General features: G+C 38.7%; 1 protein-coding gene across 2 annotated transcripts in view; it reads right to left on the reverse strand.

The window, feature by feature from the left end:
- Window positions 1-26,425, reverse strand: part of lrch4 (leucine-rich repeats and calponin homology (CH) domain containing 4) — a 74,883-nt gene that overhangs the window by 37,105 nt on the left and 11,353 nt on the right. For both annotated transcript variants that reach the window (XM_028038544.1, XM_028038543.1), the window contains exon 2: window positions 2,287-2,431. In XM_028038544.1, the coding sequence (XP_027894345.1) occupies window positions 2,287-2,431 (145 nt within the window). The remainder of the gene's footprint in view (window positions 1-2,286; window positions 2,432-26,425) is intronic.

The following is a 26,425-nucleotide window of genomic DNA, read 5'->3' on the forward strand; positions in this document are numbered from 1 at the left end:
CTCTTGGTATTTCACAAGGACGCAGCAGAGGGCTGCATCCTTAATAAATCTGCTATTAAGGATGCAGCCCTCCGTCTCCAACGCCAAACCATGGATTCGTTCACGCCGAGCTTACATGCAGCGGCTCTATTTCCCTCCTGTACTACCAGATCGATAGCCCTCAACTTAAAAGCTGCCTCATATGAACTTCTTTGTGTTGTTTGAAGAAATTTTTCTGTTGTGCCTGCTGCTAGCATGTGCTTGTTCTAAATGAAAATCAGCACTTTCTTCTTTGATTTCCAATTTTGACTTCCAACAATTCACTTCCTGCTAAAGAGCCCTGTGGCAGTTGAAGAAAAGTCCACAGTAAAGCCACACCGGGCTACAGGCCGCATGGTTCAAAGCGTGGGGGAAAAGTAGCGGCTTATTGTTCAAAAAATACAGTAAAAGACAAAATCAGACCTCCTTTTTGGGCCTTAGTTGTGAGAATATTATCATGCATATGTTGCTGTGCTCCATGATTTAAGAAAACAGATGCAATCTTGTAAACTCTTTAGTTTACAAAGAGTTCACAAGGGATGGACTATTGGAGCAAAGCTGTTTTTCATAGCTACAGTTGAGTTTATGATTGCAACAAAGAAATTTTAACAGTTTGTCACTGAGAGAAAACCTTGGAGTTCCAGATGAAGCTCTATCAGAAATCAGTTCTTGTGTGAGACTAAGTGCTACATGTAAACAGGATACATTGGAAATCAACTGGAACTGAGCGCGTGAATTCTAACCCAAATCCCTCCCACCACCAACAATTTTCCACTCAAAACGTTAGTGAGATTACATAAAAATATAGTTGTCTTTGCTGTTTTTTGTGTACTGCTCTAATTAATCCAACATGCTCTCTTACCATAGAAGAACAGCAGTTTGTCTTGGACTAACGATTGTTCATGGTGTTGTCTAGTCTGAGAACAGACTTATCACAAACACTGAGGTGAAGAATGAATTTAGGCCTTGAAAAGTATTTTCTTTTTTTTTTTTTTACATGTAGTTGAGATAGCCTAATTTGTCACCTGGAATTGAAACATTCCTAGTGCAGTTTTTTTCCCTTAATTTTCTAGTGATGGCCTAATAATGACTCAGCAAAGAGACACTAGAAAAGTAATCAAACTGCCAAAATCCCAGAATCTTGTAAGATATTTTAGGGTTCTTTATCGCCCTAATGCCTTATTGTGAAGTAGTCTTTTACAATAAAGACTAGTTCACTGTTCAGCAATCAAAACAAAAATTTACAAGCTCAAACTACAAAAGACCTGTAACAATATTGTTCAGTGTGAGCAGCCAAAGCTGATGTAAATGGAGAACATTTTAAGGAATGACAAAATGGCAACTTATGTAAGGTAAAAAAACAAAAACAACTTAAGGTTAAAAAATATATATATATTCAAACTAATATTTGTGATTTGCATAAAGAATTCTATTTACAGATACAGATGCAAAGCATAATTCTGGTTTATTTAGATGATGTTATAGATACTACTAGGCATTAGAACTTAAACCAAGGCATGTCCTGGTGGGAGTTTTAAGTTTAAATAAACTGACAGAGTCATTAAATAAAGCTTAATTTTTTTTCAACATTTCTGGAGGATGAGGATATTCTTGGTTGAGAACAGCCAGCAATTCTCTTACTGTAAGATTTCACAATAATCAAAAATATGTGTAATATTTATGGGGTTTTGGGGAGAGGGTTTTAAAAAAGTGCCACTTGAGATGCATCTACCTAAAAAGCATATCATTGGCTTCACTTTTAAAATCAAACTCTGAGGTGAAATGACAGTATGAACAGGATACATTTTCATTTATAATTTGTTGATCAACTGGTTTTCTGCTAGTTTGTCTATCAGAAATGCTCAAAAACGAGTTTTCTATTTTGGATCCTTATCTTTTGTTATTGGCCAGCCTTGTAAGTAGCTCCACTCGTTTTATTAGTTGTGATGAACTCATGTTTGAATGAACAGCTTCCTGCTGTCAGGAGTGCTACCGTGCATGAACACATTTGTAATTACTGCCCAGTGCCATTCTAAATAAATGATTGTTTCAGACCATGTCAGGTTAATATTGCAAAAACTACAACCATGTCATATTATATCAGCACTAAAAACTCTTAACTGAAACACAGATTTTCTGCCCAAAACTGCCCACCCTGCTGGCATGGGTTCAGTCACATACTAAACAATGAGCCACCTAATTACCCACATGCTACACCACATCAGGAGAGCATGTGGCTTCTGATGTGGTGTTTAGGTGTTGAGTTACCTGAGGTTGAGGTAGGTAAGGGCCTGGAGGTTGGCCAGGCTAGGGGACAATAAACGCATTCCATTGTGGTACAGACTCAGCGTCTCCAGAGAGATGAACTGACACAGCTCCTCTGGAAGCTCACACAGGCGGTTCTTAGATAGATCTGAAACACACAAACACAAACAAACATTATGCTCATCCTTCAAACCATTTGGTGACAAACTGATAAAGTTTAAAGTTTATGTATTGTCTGTGTGTGAGATGTAAACGTACATTACACACAAACCTTTGTTCACAAAGACGCATCATTCTCACTCCACTGCCTGCACCTCTAAAAGCACAACCATGGGTTTTATTTGGGGCACAGACCCTTGCAGTTCGGGGTTACTGATGTACAAAAATATTTTAAGCATTTTTTTTGTTTGTTTGTTTTTCTTTTGTTTTTAATAAAAACAAGCAATACTTAACCAGGCGAGGGGGCAAGTAAAGCCTGGCGGCCCACCAAGCTTATAATACACTGAGGGAAACCCTGTTAACACAACATAGAATTATCTTTAGTTTCCTCTGTTTTGTATGTATTGTGGGCTTGTTAAAGGTGCCACTTCAGGCAAAGTTTTGAATGCACTACTGAAGCAAATGAGCTCCAAAGCGTCCTGTCCACACGCTGTCAGATCCCAGTCAGCAAGATGCATTTAATTCAGTGTCCAGGTCAGAGATGATATTCAGAAGGGTTTTTTTTAATTGATTGATGTAGTTCTCCTTACAATATAATCCAGGTGTAAAGTTGAAAATGTCCGCACGTCCTGCACCATGTAGGTCAAAAATGTCAAAATGATGGACAGGCTTCAGATTTTTCAATTTTAAAAAAAGGCAAATATCCATTAAAGACCCCTGATCAACTAACTTACTCATTCTTTGGTTACCTAGAAACAACCTGTTGAGTAACTTGCATAGCAGGAGTTTAAGATGTTGCCATCATGCTTCATGACTGCTTAAAAATAAAAGCATCATTGAATGAAAACTGTGGATAAAAGAGGAAAGGTAATGTCACTACTTTGACAATATTTTAGATATTTAATCAATAGTTATTGATATTGAACAATATCAAATGCTAATATTGTGATATATTTTTCAGTCATTGTCTTACCGCCAGCTATTTGCTATTGGCTAGATTGAAGGAGGTGAGTGGGGAATTGCTGCTCTGTGAGGTGGAAGCTCAGTAGCTTGAGCTGTGCCTTGAAGGCGGTGCTGGGTCCACCCACGCATTTTGCACAGTTCAATGATTGCCACAGGAGATGAGAGAATTTCTCAAACATGCATGAAAGAATCAAGGGAACCCTTCAGGTATGTTTTTGATAAGGGAATAACATAACATGACACAACACTCAAAAAAGTCAATTTTACATAATACTGTCCCTTTAATTCAGCAACAACAAATCTGAATATTTCATGTCTTTCTCAAACATAATACCTGCAGAAGAAAATTCAAGGTCCAGCAAACTCTTCGTCATGGAACCGAGGTCCTAAATCAGAGGTAGCTTTCATATATAAGGATCTGTGGGCTAGAGAACTTCAGGTTCTAAAACAAACATTAATCTGAGGTAGTCTTATAATAAACAACAACTGCTGATTGGATTTTACACTATTTGTCAAATCAACTCAGAGAATCAAATGAAAGTGAGGATGGAGCAGATTAGATAGAACAGTCAGCAGCTTACAGAGTGATAGTGGTTTTAAAAGTCCCATTAGCGCCGAGCATCCATTGGCATCAGGATGAGACAGATGTCTGTCAATGGCAGACAGCCCAGTGGCTCTATATTGATCGCAGTTGGAAAAGCATGGAAGAGACACTGTCCAAAAATAAATAAATAAATTATATATATATATATATACCTACCCTACCCTAACTACTATCATGTAGTTTTCAATACATTGAAAACTACATAATAAAGAGTAGCAACAAAAAAACCAGAAACAGCTAACTGTATATTTGCATAAGAAGCTCCACAGAAAGAAGGAAAAGGCAACAGCAACTAAATGTAATGGAGATCCAATCATGGATTTTATAAAGCATAAAAAATGCAATCCTTTCTGCTTCACATTCTTCATTACTGATGAAGAGGAGAAAGTGCCCATCATCATGACTAGTTGTAACAAGCATTGCAAATGCAGCAATGCAGTCCGCTGTTTCGGTCAATTACTGTGTGGGGCTTTTGGAGATACTGAGTTTAGATGGTATTGAGGGGCACTGCAGCCTGATTTCCCCTCGGTCTTCCAGACCACTGTCCCACAGCTAGAGGCTAGCTGCCTGAACAATAGGTGGGGGTGGACCTTATGCGTGTCTGGGTTTGCTCAATGAGAATAAAAGGAAATGGTCTCTTGTGTCTGAATCCAAACAGATGGATGTTCTGGTTCAGGCAAAAAGAGGAAGATATGGTTGTGAACTTCTTTTAATAGCAGAGATTAAAGTGATGTTGCACAACATGGGGATCAGTACCAAAAAATACAACGTATGTACATATATTTCTGTGATTTTATGATTCGATTAATTTTTATAGAGATTAAAGAATGAAACTGCAGGTGGATTGGCTAAAAATATGACTACAGCACAGCTGAAGTGTCTAACAGACTTCTCATTCCCTGGAACTGATGAATGGTGTAATAAGGGCATACTGAATCAACATTGGAATCATTGGGAAAGTATGTGCTGTGGAATGGGAGCAGAGAATCGGTCCATCCAGCCTCCAACTGGCTCTCCATTGTTCAGACAGCAGGAGGCTCACATTGAAGGGGTATACTCTGTGGTCAGGAGCCAAATTTGTTAACTCAACAAAGCCCTGTGGAAAAAAGGAACTGTCACAGAAAGATGGCCCCTAAAGATCTGGCTATCAAAGGGAGGGGCCATTTTGTAACTGATTGAAAGATTTACATGGTGCGAACTGGCACCAACATCAGTATCCATCCGATTTTAAAAGGGCTAATTTTGTTTGCATTCCAAGCCTTGCAGCCATGCTGAGGTACACCTGGTTTCTATTTGGTCTCCAAAGGACAGGCACTTCCATTTTCCTCAAAAGGTTCAAAATATTGACTTCAAATCAGTAAATTTAATTAAATTGACTATGTCTACATAAAACTGGATCTGTTTGTTTTATAAAGCAACTTTAGAAAAAAACCTTTTGTGTATTTGCACTATATAAATAAACTCTAAAACACAGCTAAAATCCCATCTTTTGCCAGTGAACCTAATATGTTATCTTGTTGTTACATCTAAGAATGTATCATTAGAAATCTTCTAAGCGGGGTGTGCCGTGGTGGCGTGGGGGTTGGCGTGGCCCGTATTTGGAGGCCTTGAGTCCTCGACGCGGCCGTCGCGGGTTCGACTCCTGGACCCGACGACGTTTGCCGCATGTCTTCCCCCCTCTTCTTCCCCATTTCCTGTCAGTCTACTGTCATTTAAGGGACACTAGAGCCCACAAAAAAGACCCCCTGGAGGGGTAAAAAAAAAAAAAAAAAAATAGAAATCTTCTAAGCACTTTGCAGCAGTCTGAATAGTCAGATAGCCCTGTAAAAAACAAAAGGGAAAAGTGATGCTTGTCTTAGCTCAATGTTGTCCCAAGATTATAGAAGCTTTCTCAAACAGCATCATCTCTAAAAAAGGTTGATGGAAGGAGCAAAACTTGAAATAACTTTCTTGATTTTTGCAAGAATGTTTGCACGCTCACTTGAACTGGTTTTTGGCTTTTCCAAAAAAATATCTAAAGCATTCAAACATGGTGTACTTTCTCAAAAAAATGTCAAACCTTCAGCTTGGAGAGGAGGACTCTCCATTTTTCTGAGATGTGTTTTTTGTGCAACATTGTAAAAGTTCAAAGTTCACACAGCTACTGTGTTTTCTAGAAAGCCGAGTTTCTAGAAACTGCATCTGGTTTTAGATGCAGACAGTAACATAATACCATGCAATTCTGATTAAATGTTTTCAACTTCAGCAAAACAAATTTTGCAGAAAAAAAATTTATTTAAAGGAATTAATTAACATTATTAGAGCAATTCAGAAGAATGTAGGAGAACTTGAATTTGGGCTGGAAATATAAAATGAATTCTATCAGGTTTCATCCACATTTTAAACACGAGACTACAGACAAAAAAAAACATGAATAGATCATTTTACAACACAACAAGCTAATAACTTTCATTTACACTCAGCAGAGACCACGGTGGTATTTACCTAGTACAGGGGTGGGCAATCCTGATCCTCGAGGGCCGGTGTCCTGTAACTCTTAGATGTCTCCCTGGTCCAACACACTTGAATCCAATAGTTGAATCACCTCCTAAATGCAGTCAAGTTCTTCAGAGTCCTGCTAATGTCCTCATTATTTGACTCAGGTGTGTTGAAGTAGAGACCCATCTAAAGGTTGTAGGAGACCGGCCCTCAAGGCCTGGAGTTGCCCACCCCTGACCTAGTAAAAGCACTGCAGAGCAGGACGACCCACCAATGAAGAGGCAAACCTACTAAAAAGCCTGAGAAAAAGAGTCACTAATCATTACCCATGGTAAGGGTAGGGCTACTGTACAGGACAGTAGAACAAGTCCACAACATCCATGTCCTGTTCTGGTTCTAGATGTCTTATGGGGCAACAATTGGTTCCTGTAAAATAAATTATCAATAAAAATATCCTCTGGCAGTCATCCCCCAAAGGGGCAATAATCAGGCCATTGAATGACCATTTAGAATGGTTTATTATTCATTGGTCTGTACCATGTATGCATTATGTGTTTTAGAGAATAGCTGCAGAAGCTCATGGATGAGCTGCAGATAAGGAAGCAGCCAGCTGACCAAGTGGAAGGGGCACACAAAGCCACATTTTTGGACACAGAGCCTGAACAGTTCAGAGCAGACCTATTGAAACCTTTGACTGTCTCCGTAGCAACATTCACAAAGCCTGCTAAATATACAAGTGGTGCTATCATCCTTCTGTACAAGTAGCAAGCAGTGGATCTACAGTAAAGCCTGAACATCTTTGTGCTTCAGCAGTTGGTTTTGGATGTATAATGTTGGAGAGTTGTTGACCAAAGAATCAGACGGATGAATAAGAACACCAAATCTGATATGATTAGCACAGTTTGATCTGAAGGAAGATTCATGAAGAACGGGAAATCCTTTTGTTTGATAAAGTCTTCTTAATATTAGGGCTTGCTTAAATATTTACAGAAAATGATGCGCCCCTAATTTCATATACTGTGTGGCTCCACTGATAGCCAATACATAATGTGAGCAGTTTCTGTTAAAAGGTAACAAACTAGACTTAAAACAAGTTCAGGCAATACTTAAAAAGTTAAAGGTTATCACGAGATAAAGTCAGCTACAGACTAGGGTAAAGGCACTAGCAGCATTAAAACAGAATAAGACAGACTCAGGTCTATCCCAGTGTAGTAAGGACTCAAATATCTGGACATGTCAACTTTCTGGTAACCTTGGGACCTGTTACTTTACAACTTGAAGTAAAGTAATTGGTATGAAAACAAAGACCTGGGTGCTTGTTCTAAACAGGTTTGGAAGTCAATATTGTAGAGAAAGACATCCCTGTAACACCCAGTATAAAAATATATTTTTAATATAATTGTGGCACAACAAGAAGCATAAAAGCTTCCAAATCCTTAACTCTGCCATTACGGGGGAATTGATGAGACTATTGTTATTTTATAACAGATTTCACAATTTGAGGTGCACCAATTGTAGGTTTCTGGTCGATCACCAATCTTTAAAAGGTCTGGCTGACTGATTCCATTTTTGGTCAAAAAAAGTCACTAAATATAGCAACAAAGTCACTAAATTGGCAACATTAGTGACTACTAATGGTAATACGTGTAAACTGCGGTTAACTTCAAGGGAAAGTGCATAAAAGTTCATGAACAAAGTAAAACAACAGATGAAGTAAATGAAGTGCAAATAAAACTAGGAAAAACAGGTGTCTTATTGCTGCACTGCTGCTGGAAGATATTCAACAACTTAGGCAAATTTAAATGGGTCAGATTACACCAATTTCGAGGAAAATTAATACCTTTGAATAATTAATTTTTCTAATGCTGATTATATGCAGATATTTTGAGAACCCTAGTCTAGAAAACTTTTTACTCTTTTCTTAGCATCAAGAAAGGTGGTTTATAGGTTGCTCTTCTTGTTAAAATTGGCACAAATTTCCATTATTCTTTAATATACATCCTTTCATCCTCTTGGCAAACATTAGCAATGCAGCCACTAAAAATGTGAGAACTACGGGCAGTGGAAGTCTACACATCAGACTATACACTATGATTATTGGCATGCAAAATTTGTATGCATAGCACTTAAAAAATAATATCCTAATAAGTACTGTATCAAAGGTGTCCTTTCATTGAGACACTGTACACATTGATATTGCAATGATGATTGTAGTACAATTTCTTGTTCAGCTTTAAAAGGAAATTGTGTCACTAGAACGAGATGTTTGGTGCAGACTCGGCGTCATTTCATACCCACCAAGGGGTTGTTCCACCACTTTGCTTTTTCAGTTTCTGACATTTTTACTTGACCTTTGAGAAATAAAGACTACAACACCTGAGAGTTTAGGCTTTGAAAAGTGTGATGGTGTGATGTCGAATATCAAATGGGGGATTTTACCGTCACAAAAGCTAAATTGAACAGATAGCATATTAAGCTACATTCACCTTGCATTAAAAATTAAAGAGGTATATGAAGCTGTGATAGTCATGAAATACCACAGAAGGAACTTCATTATATGGCCTTAAATAGTATTAAAAAATCCACATACACGTGGACAAATTACCTCAATTTTACACTTGGCAGATACAGTACAAACTAGGAAGAATAAAATACCTGCGACTTTAAAAGTTTGCATCACAAAATAAAGAATTTAGGTTGGTGGCAGCTGGATATTTGATTAATTGGACGAATATGAAGAATTTAAAGATAATAGAGGAATTATTCTGCTGTTTGAAAAACAGTGGGACTTTGGAGCCTAAGTATAAGCTTTCATAAGAAACGTTAGGCAGTGTAAAGTTACACTTCCTAACGTTCTGCTCTGTGAAGTTGCACTACAGCCCAGGAAAAATACTTTTGTTGTTTTATTCCTTCAATGGGCAATGTGTTCTGCAAATATTACACCAGCTTTGTTTTTAAACCTAACATGCAGGAGGGCTCTGTCAACTTTATACCATCCAAATAGGCATGAGAAGTGTCTGGTGACTGACTCGTATATTCTACTCTGACATCTGACAGTAAGGATCTATTGGAATTAAAGTTTTAAACTAATAAAGATGTTTCTTTTATAATATATCACGCATTATTGCTATTCTGCTGTTTATAGAGTAAAACTAGGAGTCTAAAAATCTTCGTGAGCAGAATCTGTATTCAGCCACTCTGCACACATGCTGCTTTTAGCTTCCCACACTGCCCAAGCACCACTACCTTAAAGAGAGCAAAAGGTGGGGCTGCTTTAGTTTTGAACACTGTGAGTCTCCAAATAGCCCATTTTATCTTTCCTGTAAGCCAGAGAAAAAGAATGGGAGTGACCAGCTGTACACAGCAACTAGTGGGGGAGGGGCAACACCTCTTATAACATATTCATTCAAGAATCAAAACATTAGCAAAGAGTCACTGTTCTACCATCTGACAATTCACATCACAAACCATTCATGTGAACACTGATTACATGTGAACAGACCAGGAAAAGAACAAATAATGTTAAAATAGAGCAGCAACACAAAGACACAAGGGCATCATGAATATGTGAATACAGCTATATTTAGAACCTTAATTTTTGGGATTCCTTCATTTTGTCCTCTGCCTGTATCAACTAAACATAAAGAATGCTCTTTAAAAATATTACCATAGAAATATAACATATTTACACATTTTATTTACTTAAGTCCCACTCCTCACCTTTTATAAAATATATTCAGGATTTTGTTAAGTCTTTAAATGCCAGAATGTCTTCCTCTTTTTTTAATAAGAAAGCCCAGATTCCATAACACAAAATATATATTTTTATGGCAATTAGCTAAATGAGCCTAAAACTTGTATATAGAAATGTTGGTCAGAGAGATTTATAGACAACATCTGTCGTGGCCATTTATGTAAAAGTTTTGTAGTTTATAATTTCTACCAATTTTGTTTTGTTCTTTGTGTAGTGGGAATACCCTAACCCTAACCCTATATATTTAAGTTAATTTAGATTCAAAATTTGTAATTCATTTTCATATTTGGAATTATTTAGATTACATTGTTAATTGTTAGACCCGCCCACCAATTAGAGCGATTAAGAACACACCGGGTGCTGGGTGCGGTGTGGATTGTTTGGTAGATTGTTTGGTGAATGTCTGGGGTGGACGGGGGGCTTTTGGAGAATGATTTTTTTTGACCACTTGAACATTTGAACACTTGAACATTTGAACACTTGAACATTAAATCGAGAGTATTTTTTTATTTCAACTAAGTTACAAGACCTTTTATTTCAACTTTAACAATAAATGAATCAGTAAAAGTGCGTACAAATCCCAAACCACCCGTTACCACCCACAGCCTTTATTGGAGTTTATTTTTGCTTTTTTTGGAACGAAAGGCTGCGACATTTAAGTCAAAAAAATCATTATATTTTTATTTTTCTTGGACTGGCTTGAAACGTTTGGATGATCGAACTTGGAGGACTGAAAACTTCACGTAATGGACTTGGAGAAGACGCAAAGTTCGTGAGTAAATGCGGTGCTTTGTTGGAAAAAGCAGAGCCTGAACTGCAAAGTGAAAAGTTTGTTTTGGACAATTTTCCTTTGGATTTGGAGAAACGAAATTTGTGTTGAAAATGGATGAACAAGATGAAGGATTTCAAAAAGAAAAAGAACTCTTTAATTTAATTAAAAGGCGCAGAGCCAAACTCAGCGTGCTGACAAGAAAAAGAAATGACATTCATGCTTTAATTGATGCTGGAGAATCAAAATCCTCCACAGAGGAGCATATGAAAACTTTTAATAATTATTTAGCGGAGTTTATGGACTTGTAATCTTCAGTTCAAAGACTGCTTAGCGATGAAGAAAAAGAAACCGATCGCGGCGATTGGTACGAACCAAAGCTGATCAGTTTTAAAGAGTTCTTGGATGACATCAAAAATTGGATGGATGGCGATCGAGATGCACAGAGGAGCGAAGTATGTTCAGCATTGAACGTTGAATCAAAGGCGGCATCTCATGACCGTAACGTTGAGCCGGATGACAGCGTCTCACAGACTGCGCAACAAAGGATCGGCAAAGACTCTGAAAGGCTATCTGGGTCCGCAGCTAAACCAGTCAGCACAGCGCCCAGTATAGTGAGTAAGGCTTCTAGTTCGCGGAGTAAAAGTTCCCGTGCGGCTTCAATGGCGCTGATGGAAGCCGAGGTGGAAAGAGCCGCTCTGAAAGCGGAGGTGGATGCGCTGCAAGAAAAACATGCGCTTGAGCTGGAAGAACTTCAGTTAAAAACAAGAAAAGAAGCATTGGTTTTGAGAACCAAGCTGGTGAAGGCGGATGCAAAGATGAAAATCTACAACTCTACGCAAGATCAGAAAAGTTATGTTTCCAGCTCTGGTGTCATAAATCAGGATGCATCAGTTTCTGCGATATCTACTGAGTTCATACCCGCTGAAAAGGCTCCAAGAACGCAGAAACCATTGTCTACTCTTGTACCTTTGCCAATGCCCCAAGATACACCTATTAATGAAACATTAAAAGTGAAACCAGAAGGGGAAAGCCCAAGACGAATATCTTCTCAGGTTGATGTTCATAGTAGTGCATTAACAGAGATTATGATGAAGCAGAATGAAATCACTGAGATGCTTGTAAAACAACAAAGACTGTCACTCCTGCCATCTATAGAAATCCCTGTTTTTAGTGGAGATCCTTTGCATTTTAGGTCCTTTCTTAAGGCATTTGAGCAAGGAATAGAAACTAAGACAGATAACATGCAGGACAAGCTTTATTACTTAGAGCAGTTTACCACAGGTCAGCCTAGAGCTTTAGTGAGAAGTTGTATGCACATGAGTCCACAAACTGCTTACTTGGAAGCAAAAAGACAGCTTGAGTGGAACTTTGGTAACAGATCAAAAATAACATCTGCATTTATAGACAAAGCTCTGAATTGGTCAGTCTTAAAGTCTGATGATGCTGCAGCTTTAAGAGCTTATACATTCTTTTTAAGAAGTTGTTTCAACACAATGGATGAAGCTGGGTTTATTGAAGAGCTTGAAAACTCAACCAATATGAGAATTCTTGTTACAAAGTTGCCTTTTAGACTTCGTGATACATGGCGACTAATTGTGGTTGACATAGCAGAAAAGTATGATCGTAGAGCAAGGTTTAAAGATCTTCTTGATTTTCTGGAAAAACAAACAAAAGCTGCATTAGATCCTGTTTATGGAGAAGGTCAAACTGCAAAAGAAAAGATGGCTTTAAAACCATCAAAGGTTCCTTTTAAAACTAAAAGCAGCAGTTTTGCCACTTCTGTTGCTGTGGTTTCTAAACAGACCAGTGACAAACAGGTCCAGTTTAACCATGAGGTTACAAAGCTGGTTCGAGCTCGATGCTTATTTTGTGATGGAAATCATTGCATGGAAAAATGCGACTCATTCAAGCAGAAAGCCAACAAAGAAAAGGTGACATTCCTTAAAAGTAAAGGTTTATGCTTTGGTTGCTTACAGAAGGGACATATGAGTAAGAACTGTCCACAACGTCTAACATGCCTCACCTGTAATAAAAGTCACCCTACTGTTCTGCATATTAAACCAACAGAACAGCAGTACCAAGCATTTAAGGCTGAGGGTAAAGAGTCACCAATCTCAAATGCTCTTGTATCTTTGAATATTGGTAGCTACACTGGGGCCGGGTCTAATGAGTGTGTTCTGTCAGTCGTCCCAGTAAAAGTAAAGTTGGAAAAGGGGACAAAGATTGTGGAGACTTATGCCTTTCTAGATCCAGGCAGCTCTGCAACATTTTGTACAGAGGCTTTGATGATGCAGTTAAATGCATCTGGAAAGAAAGTGGAAATCATGCTAAAAACCATGGGTCAGGAAAAACCTGCAAGTAGCTATAGATTATCTGGTTTGGAAGTAGCTGCTTTAAAAGAAAATGAGTACTTGAAGTTGCCTGATGTTTATACTCAACAGTCCATTCCTGTCACTAAAGAAAACATCCCTATAGAAGAAGACTTAAGAAAATGGTCTTATCTGAAAGTTGTTGAGTTGACACCAATAGATGCCGGCATTGGGCTGCTCATTGGTGTAAATTCTCCCAAAGCATTGGAACCTTGGAAAGTAGTTAACAGTGAAGGTAGTGGGCCTTATGCTGTGCTAACACGCCTTGGTTGGGTTGTTAATGGTCCACTCAATCAGGGTAGTGAAGGAAATGGACATGTTGCTAATTCTATTCAGGTGAACCGTATCTCTATAAGCAGTTTGGAAGAAATGCTGGTCAGTCAGTATAATCAGGATTTTAAAGAGCACAAGTGCAATGAGCGAACTGAAATGTCTGTAGAAGACAAACAATTCATGGATATCATGTCAGAGTCAGCGGTACTTAAAAATGGTCATTATCACCTGAAGTTACCCTTTCGTAATCCTGAAGTAAAAATGCCCAACAACAAACAGGTGGCCCAGCAGAGGGCGCAATGTCTGTTAAAACGATTTCAGAAGGATAAGTTATTCTTTGAAGAGTACAAAGAATTTATGCATAATGTTAGTGTGGAAGGGCATTCAGAAATTGTACCACAAGATCAAATGGAACATGAGGAAGGAAAGGTGTGGTATGTACCTCACCATGGGGTCTACCACCCCCGTAAGAAAACACTGCGGGTTGTTTATGATTGTGCTGCAATGTTTGCTGGAACATCACTGAACAAAGAGCTGTTACAGGGACCAGATTTGACTAGCACCTTATTAGGTGTACTCATTCGTTTTCGGCAAGGTCCAATAGCCCTTATGACGGACATTAAAGGGATGTTCCACCAAGTCAAAGTTGCTCAGGAACATGTAAATTACTTACGTTTTCTCTGGTGGCCCCACGGTGACATCACAAAAGAGCTTGTTGAACATAGAATGTTGGTCCATATTTTTGGTGCAGTCTCTTCCCCTAGTTGTGCCACATATGCACTTTTAAAGACTGCTGATGACAACCAACATCTGTATCCAGAAGAGGTTATTAATACAATCAGACACAGCTTCTATGTAGATGACTGTCTCAGGTCTGTACAGACAGTTGAGCAGGCCATTTCTCTTTATCAACAGCTCACTGAGGTGTGTGACAAGGGGGGATTTAGGCTCAATAAATGGGTGTGTAGTGAGCGCTCTGTCCTCTTGCAGATCCCTGAGGAAAACAGAGCAACAGGTGTAAGGATGCTAGATCTTAGCCGGGACCAGCTTCCCACTGAAAGAGCCCTGGGGGTACAATGGGATGTTGACCAGGATGTTTTCACCTTTAGCATTGTAAACAAGCACAAACCACTAACAAGACGTGGTATTTTGTCCATTGTCAGCTCTATTTATGACCCTTTGGGTTTCTTAGCTCCAGTTATTCTCCCTGCTAAACAGATTCTTCAACATTTATGTAAACTGAAGTTTGGCTGGGATGAGACAATTCCACCAGAAATGGCACAAGTTTGGAAAAAATGGATCAAAGATTTAGTTCTTCTTGACAACTTTAGTGTCAGAAGATGCATCACACCCAAAAGATTTGGGGAAATAAGAAGTGCACAACTGCATCACTTTTGTGATGCCAGTGAAACTGGGTTTGGTGCTGTATCTTATCTTAGGCTAACTAATAGCAAACAGGAAGTGTGCGTTACCTTTGTTATTGGTAAAGCAAGGGTAGTACCATTAAAACAAATCACTATACCACGACTTGAACTTGCTGCTGCAGTTTTAGCTGTATGTCTGGACAAAATGCTGTTAGTTCAACTTGGACTCAATCTGAGTGAATCAGTCTTTTGGTCTGATAGCACAACCGTCCTGCAGTACATTGCAAACACAACGACACGGTTCAAAACTTATGTAGCTAATAGAGTTTCCATCATTCGTGATCTTACAAAGGTTACTCAGTGGAGATACATCAGCTCAAAGTTGAATCCAGCTCATGCAGCCTCTCGAGGCATGAAGGTTGGCTCTTTTTTAAAGTCTTCCACCTGGATCAGTGGGCCAGAATTCCTCACAAAACCTGAGATCCAATGGCCAGCAGTGATTAAAGAATTACCTGTCCATTTGGAAGCTGATCCAGAGGTTAAAGATCAAGTTCTGACATGTGCAGCTGTGCTGGAAGAAGTGTGTCCCACCACCAAGCTGCTAATGTACTTTTCCAGTTGGACAAAGCTAAAAAGATGTGTAGCATGGCTCCTGAGACTAAAAGAAATGCTACGAACAAAGAAGTTGCTAACTGCACACTGTGGAAATCAAATGTGTGATAAACAGGACAATAAAACAGATGTTCAGCTCACTACTGATGATCTGTCCAAGGCAGAGGAAGCCATAGTGAGAGTTGTTCAGAGAAAACATTATGGCAATGAAATGGCTGCTCTGAGCTCTGGTGCAGTGAAGAAGTCAAGTCATCTGTACAAGCTTGATCCTGTTGTTAGTGATGGTGTGTTGAGAGTGGGAGGCAGACTGAGCAAAGCAGCCTTACCTGAAGAAACAAAACATCCTGCAATATTGCCTAAAGGAAGTCATGTTTCAAAGCTCATTCTTCAACATATCCATGAAAAGGTTGGACACAGAGGAAGAAATCACATGCTTTCTACCCTTCGACGACAGTACTGGATCCCTCATGCTAATTCAGCAGCCAGAAAGATCATCAGAGACTGTATGGTGTGTCAAAGGCAACGACAAAAGCCAGGTGAGCAAAAAATGTCAGATCTTCCTATTGACAGAATCTCAACTGATCTTCCACCATTTACTTATGTTGGTACTGATTACTTTGGACCAATAGAAGTGAAGAGAGGGAGAACTATTGTAAAAAGATATGGAGTTCTCTTCACATGCCTAACCTGTCGTGCAGTTCACCTTGAGGTGGCACATTCTCTTGATACAGATTCCTGTATAAACGCCATCAGGAGATTAATCTGCCACAGAGGACAAGTCAAGGAAATCCGGTCGGACAACGGAACCAACTTTGTCAGCTCAAATCGTGAGTTGAAGCAAGCCATGTTAGAGCTAAAGCAAAGTAAAATCCAAAAATGCTTAGCACAAGATGGCATAAAGTGGACTTTTAACCCTCCTTATGGAGCCCATCATGGTGGTGTATGGGAGCGTCTGGTACAGGAAATAAAGAAAATACTGTGCTCCATCACAAACCAGCAAGTACTAGATGATGAAGGCTTGCACACAGATTTATGTGAAGTGGAGGCTATATTAAATGATCGCCCGATTACACCTTCTTCTGAAGATCCCAATGATTTAGAGGCTCTTACTCCAAATCATTTGCTCCAGTTAAAAGGTAAGCCTGTGCTACCACCAGGTTTGTTCAAAAAGGAGGACCTGTACATGCGGAGACGTTGGAGGCAAGCCCAATACATTGTGGACCTGTTCTGGAAACGGTGGGTGAAAGAATATCTCCCTATGTTGCAAGAGCGACGGAAATGGAACAAGACTCGCAGGAACTTTGCCATTGATGATGTGGTGCTTGTTGTTGACGAGGCTGCACCAAGAAATTCTTGGCCTATTGGACGCATCACAGAAACCATGGCAGATGCAAGTGGATTGGTTCGACGTGTGCGAGTCAAGACGAGAACAAATGAGCTGGAGAAGCCGATCAACAAGATATGTCTCCTGCTGGAGGCTGTGTAGAGACGACAGCAAATGTTTGTCTCCAACTGAGCTAAGTTCTGGAACCTCTGGCTCTACATTTACACTGATACTCATTTACTGACATGCTGTACATCTCATTCTACTACCTACACTTTTATACACACACAGACCATGCACATGGACAAGAGAAGAACGTGGAAGTCATGGAACATTGACTGTTTTTACCTTTTTTTTAAATTTTTCACTAAGAAGACATATGGACTTAAAAAAAAAAAAAAAAAAATTGTATAACATGGATTACTGCATAAGTTAATGTTTTAAATGAAGTATTTGTTAATAGAAAATATTGTTGAAGAGCTAAGTCTGCTAATGATATTAATTTTGCATTTATTAATGGCCACTTATGCAGATGTTAGATGTAATTCTTGTACATGAATTAGGGGCCGGGATGTCGTGGCCATTTATGTAAAAGTTTTGTAGTTTATAATTTCTACCAATTTTGTTTTGTTCTTTGTATAGTGGGAATACCCTAACCCTAACCCTATATATTTAAGTTAATTTAGATTCAAAATTTGTAATTCATTTTCATATTTGGAATTATTTAGATTACATTGTTAATTGTTAGACCCGCCCACCAATTAGAGCGATTAAGAACACACCAGGTGCTGGGTGCGGTGTGGATTGTTTGGTAGATTGTTTGGTGAATGTCTGGGGTGGACGGGGGGCTTTTGGAGAATGATTTTTTTGACCACTTGAACATTTGAACACTTGAACATTTGAACACTTGAACATTAAATCGAGAGTATTTTTTTATTTCAACTAAGTTACAAGACCTTTTATTTCAACTTTAACAATAAATGAATCAGTAAAAGTGCGTACAAATCCCAAACCACCCGTTACCACCCACAGCCTTTATTGGAGTTTATTTTTGCTTTTTTTGGAACGAAAGGCTGCGACAACATCGATCCATACTACATAAAGTATTTATATTTATTTTTTTTTAATTTTTGAAAAGTCAGACAGCTGCAAATGATCCAGAACACTGCAAAAAAACAAAGAAACACAGAAAGAAAGGAACAAAGAAAGAGACAAAGAAAGTGACCTAATGGTAATAAAAACCCAGACAGGACTGATTTAAACAGACCTGCGTCATTTCATATCCAGGTCTGGGATGACCTGGGTATGAATTACAGTGTTGGATATCTATTTCTGCAAACTGAGAAATAATCGGTTCACTCCAAAGTTTATGCTAAACTGATGAGTCCAGCAACATCTGGGATGAAAAGAAGCTAACTGCTAGTCAGCCAATGTGCTAGTCAACAAGCAAAAGTTTACCCTGCTTGATTAATGAGACAGACCAGAGCTTGGCAATGATCTGATACTGTTTGGTTTTAATTTCACAATGTTGCCATTGGTAACACAAGTCTGTTTCTGATGTAAGACAGGATGTGGCTGTGTTGGTTCCTGTTACAGTGTTAGCTACAGCCAGCTGATGAGCAGCTCAGACAAAACGATACGCTGCATGTGTGTGGGTGAGAGTGCTGAACAGCTAGGCCTGAACGCTGGAACAGAGAGAAGCACGCAAGTTCTGCAAAGGATGGAGAGCATTCTCAGGTTCTCAGAATAACACCTCCAATCGAGGCTTTAAGATTTATTGTAAACATACACCTGTCATACTAAGTATGATACTTTATCTTGGAACTATTTTACATTAAAAATTATATCTTCAATTTACCTTTCTAAAATTCAGGAAAGTTATTTGAAAAATGTTGACAGAAGTAAATGTTGCTTCAAATTTCAGGATTAAAAAATCTAAATGAAAACGTCTCGTGAGGCACATGAGTTCTCCAGCAGCAACCCACTACTGTATGCAGTGCAATATGAACCCAGCCTAACATATTATAGTATTAATTAACAGACTCGCATAACAAAAGAAACAGATTCCCTCTATTATATACTTAGCTATTACCTCTGCTAAGTATGCATAATTATCTATTGCCCAGCAACCTAGTCATTGCTACATTTTCACAACAAATAAGCAATTAGTCATTGGCCAATTTTGATTTCACATTCACACCCATCCAAACGAACCGGTATTCTACACAAACAATCTAGAGTTCGCTAAAGTGGACTAAACAGGGATGAGGGGAATGCACCCTAAGACTTAATTACTTAACTTATTAAGTCAGAATGAAACGGGCTCTGATTGTCTCATTGATGACTAGTAAGAAAACAAGACAATTTGTGGATATACTTACTTATCGTGAAGCTTTGTAAATTAGAAATGCAGAAGAACTCCATCCTATCCAAGATTTTGGACATATTCTATCCTACCTATATATTTCTTACCTGATTTTACTCAATCTCACTGTGGGAAGAGAGGTCACAAAGCTAAAAGAAATTAGGCACATCATTTTGAAACTGTTCAGCTGTGTGGACAGCTGAACAGTAAAAATGTTCCAGTTGTCATGGCAACAGTATTGAAAGCATCAAAACTAGTTATGCTACAGAAAAACATGCAGTAATGTGTTAATGCTCTTCCATAATTGGCCATGGAGCCAAAGGGCTGTTTTCTGAGATCAGATCTGGCTAAACTTTGGTTACCTGGTTGTACATTTGTGGTTGGAGATCACTTAGGCGTGACAGAGATATGGTGTTTTCACTCTTACATGTAAGAGTGAAATTTTAATTCAGATAAAGGCTGTGCCAAGACTCTTCATTAGCTAGCTGATCTAATCAATTTCAAGCTTGCCATGGTATGATGGTGGCAGGAATTCGTCCCATATTCAGCGGTTTGATCCCCGGTCCATCCGCCTTAATTGTTGGACACACAACTCAAACACTTGCCTGCTCGGTTGTAGTCAAGAGGGCCTGGTGGTATTGGTACATGGCAGCCTCACCTCTGCCATCCGTGAAAAGGTGAATGTAGTGTGAAGCGCTTTGGGGTTCCCTGGACTTTGTAAAGCACTATACAGGTATAGGTCATTTACCACATTGCCAACTACTATGGATTGAAAATGGTGATTGAGATGTTGTTGCTCAAGGAGTTTGCACATACTGCTTTCATTCATCCAGTGACATAAATCCACGGGGCAATCAACAGATGAAAAACATTCCAGTCTCACACACAAGCTGATCCGAACTCTCTCTGTTCCTATAATAATGATTCAATCACAGAAGAAAGCTTGAAAACTGATTTAGTTAGAGCTAAAACTTTAAATAACCTGGAAGAGCTTTACAAAAACCAGACATTGGAAAATAACCACAAGTAGGCATGTCGCGATAAACAATAAATCAATTAATCGCATGATAAATGAAAATTATCGACCTCATTTTAATATATCGGCTTTATCGTTTCTTCCTGCCTTTTTCTCTTTCTATTGATGACAGTGGATTAAAAAGGGCTCAACTCCAGTGCTCTCCACTGACTTCTACCTTCCTTATTGCCTTAGCTTAAGGGAGGAGTGTACTATTGCATCAGGCAGCCGGATATGCCCATCTTGTCTATCTAAATCTAATGATTATTGAAGGGCAATATAGCATACAGACTTCATTTCATACAGACTTTATTTTAGTTTATCAGTTCCAGTGGTAAATGTTCTTTTGAAAATAAAGTGTATTTTTTTGGGCAGGATGTGCTTGCATTATTATGTCATTACCATTACATCAGTTTAAAATGGTCTTCAAACAATATTGTCATTTATCACAATAATTTTTGAGACAATTAATCGCTCAGCAAAAGTTATTATTGTGACAGGGAAACCACAAGTTTCCGATTGGTACCTGTATGATTCTGGAAGGTATTCAAACAAAATTAAAAGATTCAAAAGTTGCATGAAGGTCTTCTGTTGTACGTTTTTATTTTGATGGGCCATGTAAGCAATCTGAAGAAAAACTGCTTTAAGCATTTAAGCTGCTCTATAGCATGCTAGGAAAGAGTGAAATAAGCCATTATTAGTCAAGTTTAGTGGTGGGACAAACATTAGTCCCACCACTAAACTTGACTAATAACTTGATACCACTGTGAGGTTTTAAAAGTCCCCACAAGGACACAGAATAATGGAAATAACTAGCTTATTTGATGCACTTTTATCGGAAGGCTGTAGTGGTTTAACCTCTACAGTTGTTCTCTTCACATTCCTGAGAAATTGGAAGTTATTATACGATACATGACATTGATGTTTTAATTAATTTATTTATTTTTTGGTTTATAGCATTTCCAGGGGTTTGGTTGGAAATGCTATAAACCTTAAGTAGGACATCATTTGAACCAGCAACACCTCCAGCCTTCTCTTTGGAGTACTGCCATCAGTAAGTAAACAATCTGGACACCAAACACTGCAGGACTTAATTGATCTGCTGAGATACATAAGGCAGGCAGAGCCTTATTATTTACCAGGCTGTCCATTCTGCACCACCATATCATTTACACAAACTACCCCAGCATCCCAAAGCTGCAGGGACAAACTAAGTTCTGTAGAACGTCAGCCCTTTAAGGAAGGGCATGCTACTCAGCACAGAAATCTAGCAAATGGGATGTCCTGGTTGGACGTTCTGTTGTATGGCTCAGCCCGTCTGCCTCACAGCCTCTCTGGACTGGTGAAAGGTTTCAGACTCTCTAATGATAAACAGTGACTGCGTGAAAGGCATTGAGAGAGACATGTTTTTGCTAGCATTTGGAAATGATTTATTTGACTTGTACCAATAAATGTACCCAAGTTCCAAAATAATCCAAACTTAACTCCCCATTTTAATCAGGAAAGCGATGTATGACTGAAATAACCTTGAAAAAGAGCTTATTTTCAGATGGCTGCACTACCAAAAAAGAAGCTCAGACTAAACGGACGTTAATCTGGAGATCTGTTAACATTTTGTTTTACTGAAAATAACTAAAGAAACCGATGCAGATGGAAGTCAATGAACTGACTGGCCAGAGCCACAGCTGTCTAACCATTCTGTTTTCACTCTTCGTTAACAAATTACTGTATGGTACATAGCCGTATGTACAGTACTAAAATCATAGCTCTGCCACCTATTTGTTGCAACGGGGAAGGTAGAAAATGGATTTGTCTGGTTCATCTGTAAAGGTGCACTAAGCATCAGCTAAAGTCTATCCGCTCCAGCTGTATGCCTACACCCGCCAAGCTCTTCCCCACTGTTCGCTCTGAACCAGCCACCAGGCAGTAGCTCCAGGAGAAGGGAAGGGTTGTTGTATTCCATGCTTTGCGTCAGTCATTTTAAGGATTCCTATTGGTCCCCTGGAAAACTATAAAAACCCGGACATTATCATCAATCAATGAAATCCTTCCGGATGCTTCGGACTGAACTTGAAAATTGGGCTGCTAGCACTTAACAATCGTCAACGACTCACAGGCGGAAGTGAGAAAGCATTGCAAAACATACTAATCATCTGTCTGGAACATGGTGCGCTAAACAGTAAAATATAATTTAACAAAGCTTCATGGCAGATAATTTGCATCAAAAAATGTTAATAATCGAGATACTCGAACCATTTAAGGAATCATGACAGTCTTGCGTGTCTTTAACCTAGCTGCTGTTATTCACCTCCACATTGTGAAGCTATGAAACAGTGACCATGGCAAAGAGATGTTCTCAGTCTGAACATACACTCTATGATGCACGTCCTCAAGCCTTGTAATCTGCTTCTCAGGTTACCACCCCTGGGTCTGAGAAGGGACTCCTCCTTAGCACCAGCTGCTCCGGTCTGAGAGAGAGAGAACCCAGCAGGAAGTTTCACACAGAGAAACAAAAGACAAACAAACCAGCAAAACCCACCAAGAAGAACCTTCAAAAACAAAAAAGTACTTCTTAACCTGTATATATAGCAATGTATGAGTTTACTCCAACTCATGGAAACATATTTAGACTTTCCTCTTGTCTGGCATCCTGACAGCAGAAACATGCTGGAACATGGAGGCTTGTGGGAGATGGACCAGAAAAGCAAGAGCTGTGAGGATGCACAAAGGACTGCAGGCAAAGCAGAAGTCAACGGTTCACCATGAGACAACCCACATCCGCAGTACACAGGAAATTAGACTCATGAGGTGGAACACACACACTGCTCCAACATCCATGCACAGCTATACATACACATGACCCTACACAGATGTAAACAGATGTTTACATGTTGATTTCAGACCACAGATGCAAACACAATTCCATTACCCTTAGCAGGTTCACTAAGCTGAGTTTCTGGCAGAGCTGTAAAACATCTGCACAGCAGATGTATGAAGCTGGAAACAGAAACAATGCTAGCAGCAAAATGTTAACAACAAGGAGACAATGATCAAATTGCTTAGCGTTAGCAGTTTACTGCTCTACAGCATGCTAGGAAAGAGTGAAATAAGCCATTATTAGTGGTGGGACTAATGTTTGTCCCACCACTAAACTTGACTAATAACTTGATATTATAGCTAATAACTTAAGGAAAAATTAGTTGTCATAGATAATATAATTAACTAATATAAATCCTGATACAAGTGAAGCCTTTCTGCTAGAACACCTTCAATATTATCCGGTTTAAGTAAAAGGAAGGGCGCACACCCGCTAGGTAAACTTGAGGGATTCAGCCGCAACAGCACGTTAGACAGCCTAAGTGCAAAGGCGCAGCGGTGTAATTGGTGTGCGCTGCCAGCTTCATGCCATGTTCAATACATCAACTATATTTTAGATAGAAAAAACTAAAAGTTATGCCTTTATTTCTCACTGTCTGCAATGTAGAGCCTTTAAAACCACAAAATAAAATCTGAATATTTTTCTATATAAGGCTCAGTGCTTTAAGTGTTATATTTAAGTTATGATACTTCCCAGATATTCATTTCTTTCTACTTGTTGGTTCTCAGCCATCCAGAATATGGCAAAACTAAAAAAGGCTTAAAAGTAAAGCAACTTAACAAGTTATCATTTAAATAGCTCATAACTTGTATTGGGAGCCATTCAATAAATCAATGTTTATGAGGAATTTTATTAAGAGCAGTTACTCAAAGCTTTTTTATTTAGAACCTCAAATTTTTGTAAAGGTGTAGCAGAGATTAGAGCAGTGATACTGAACAAAACTCATATAAAAGCAACATTTAAATTTTAGTTTTACTTCTTAGAAGTTTGCTTACTGAGAAAAACACGTTTGATGTGCATTACTAGTCATTTGTGGTCCTGCAGCTTGAATGTGGTTTAAAAACTTTCTAAACCACATTTTACGCTACATTTCACTGTAACTTTGCCGGCCCTCGCAAAATTGGTCTTAAGAAATTTTCCTGTTTATGGTCCCCCACAATAATGAGATGGGATTTACGCCCTTGGTTCCATTAGCACTAAAATAGGACGACCTGCTAGAACACAAGACATCAGTAGAGCAGGTGTTTACATGAAGCTCATTTTGAAACAATGCAAGGTAAAAGCAATATTTTGAAATAAGTAAATTAAGTCCAATGTTAGGTTTGTGTAAGCTAAACGAGAGAAGGAGAAATATATATGCTGCCACCCCTGAAAAATCCTTGCCTCCCTCATACCACCTCATAGATATTTTTCTTGATCCAGCCCTGACTGTGAGAATCACCTACCGGGATAAATCCATTCTCATGTCTCTTCTCTGGGCCTTTCCCCTTCACAAAGAAACTTTCCAAAGACATTTGATATGTTTCTTACTCATTTTGCTGTTTGTGGGCTCAATGTTGGCGCGCAATACATAACCGAGAGAATCCAGTTAAAGGATTTTCAAAATAAAAGATCCTTCAGACTCAGATAATACATAAAACAGAAATATTTAATTATTTCTTGTGCGGCCCGGTACCAATTGGTCCATACAATTGGACCGGAACGCGGCCCGGGGGTTGGGGACGACTGCTATAGAGTACTCGATTACTAAAATATTCTTTTACAACAGCCCTAAATTATATTATACATGTATACTCATACTTTTTAGAAATGAAGCTGCGTTCACTGATCCAGGTTTTTAATGTCATTTGAATTTGGAGTTCATCAACCTACAGCAAGGAAGAGGTTAATATTTCAGACAGAAGCCAAAACGAGCTGACAATTAAAGTTCCTATCAGCATGTAGGGAAGGACTGCTATGGAGTAAAATCCAGCAGATGGAAACGCATTAAATTCACTTTGTTGCAACATTTTAAATGTTTGCTCAAAATTCACATCACAACAAAAGGTACTGAACTGCATAAGCAGCAGTATTAGTAAGTCTGACACAAGCTGTTAAGCCATGAGCCAGACTGACGGTTGTATTACAGTAGGTTCTAATGCAGGACCAACATCCATCCGGTTTCTGATCAGATGACATCATTATTTATTTAGCTCTAATAAAAGACAGCCTTCAGTCATAAAAAGAAATACAAAGAATACGAAAACAATGGAGTTTTTGCAGCCTGAGTTTAATAAGAAAAACAAACAAACATGACATAAAGACCTTTCTCCCCCTTCCACACCCTCCTCTTTATTCACCCACGTCAGCTGTTGGGCCTCTCAGATGTGGTGAGTATAGCGTGTGGCTGTCCAAAACCCAATCTGTTCTCAACAACATGAGTCTCTGGCATCCCCGCACTCATATAGTGGTGACAAAATATATTTTGTCATCACAGTTGCTACATGCTCTCATGTAGCAACTGTTCCCGCTGCCTGTATGCTGGACAAACAAAACTTCCATTTAAACGTCTGCTGTGCTCAGCACCTCTGGTAATAAAATAGGAACTAATATAAAGTAATATCTGCCTTCATGCTGTAGAGCATCTTCCTCCCCGAGTACTTCTAAATTGAGAATATTCTGGTTACTTCACATACAAAAAACCTAAATTTAGACATAAATCTTTGAGCTTTTGTTTTGTCATCAGCTTTAAATACTTCATTAACTACATATTCCGTTGATAATTATGATATCTGTATGGTGGGCTAAATATTTTTCTTTTGACAAGAAAAATGGTAAAACATATGTGTGTGATTATCATCATTACTTTGAGCAAAAAAATGCAATGCTATTTTTCTAATTAATGGTATCAATGTAATTTATCTTCACTTTAACCATTTCCCATTTGTTTAGCTGCTTGTTTCTGTCACCATAGAGGGAATTTTATCACACTATAAAATAGGTACAGTTAGAACTAGTGTTCTAACTGTGTTCTAGGTACAGTACCTAGTGTTCTAGGTACTGTACCTAGTGCATTACCTACTAGGTACTGTAGGTACTAATAGTACCTACAGTACTACTAGTAGTACTGTAGAATGTACAGATGTAGAATGTAGAACTGTAGAATGTACAAATCACAGGACATTCTCGTCCTGTGATTTGCAGGACAAGAATGTGTCCTGCAAATCACATTA

The sequence above is a fragment of the Xiphophorus couchianus genome, chromosome 14 (genome assembly GCF_001444195.1).
Source record: "Xiphophorus couchianus chromosome 14, X_couchianus-1.0, whole genome shotgun sequence".
Lineage (NCBI taxonomy): Eukaryota > Metazoa > Chordata > Actinopteri > Cyprinodontiformes > Poeciliidae > Xiphophorus > Xiphophorus couchianus.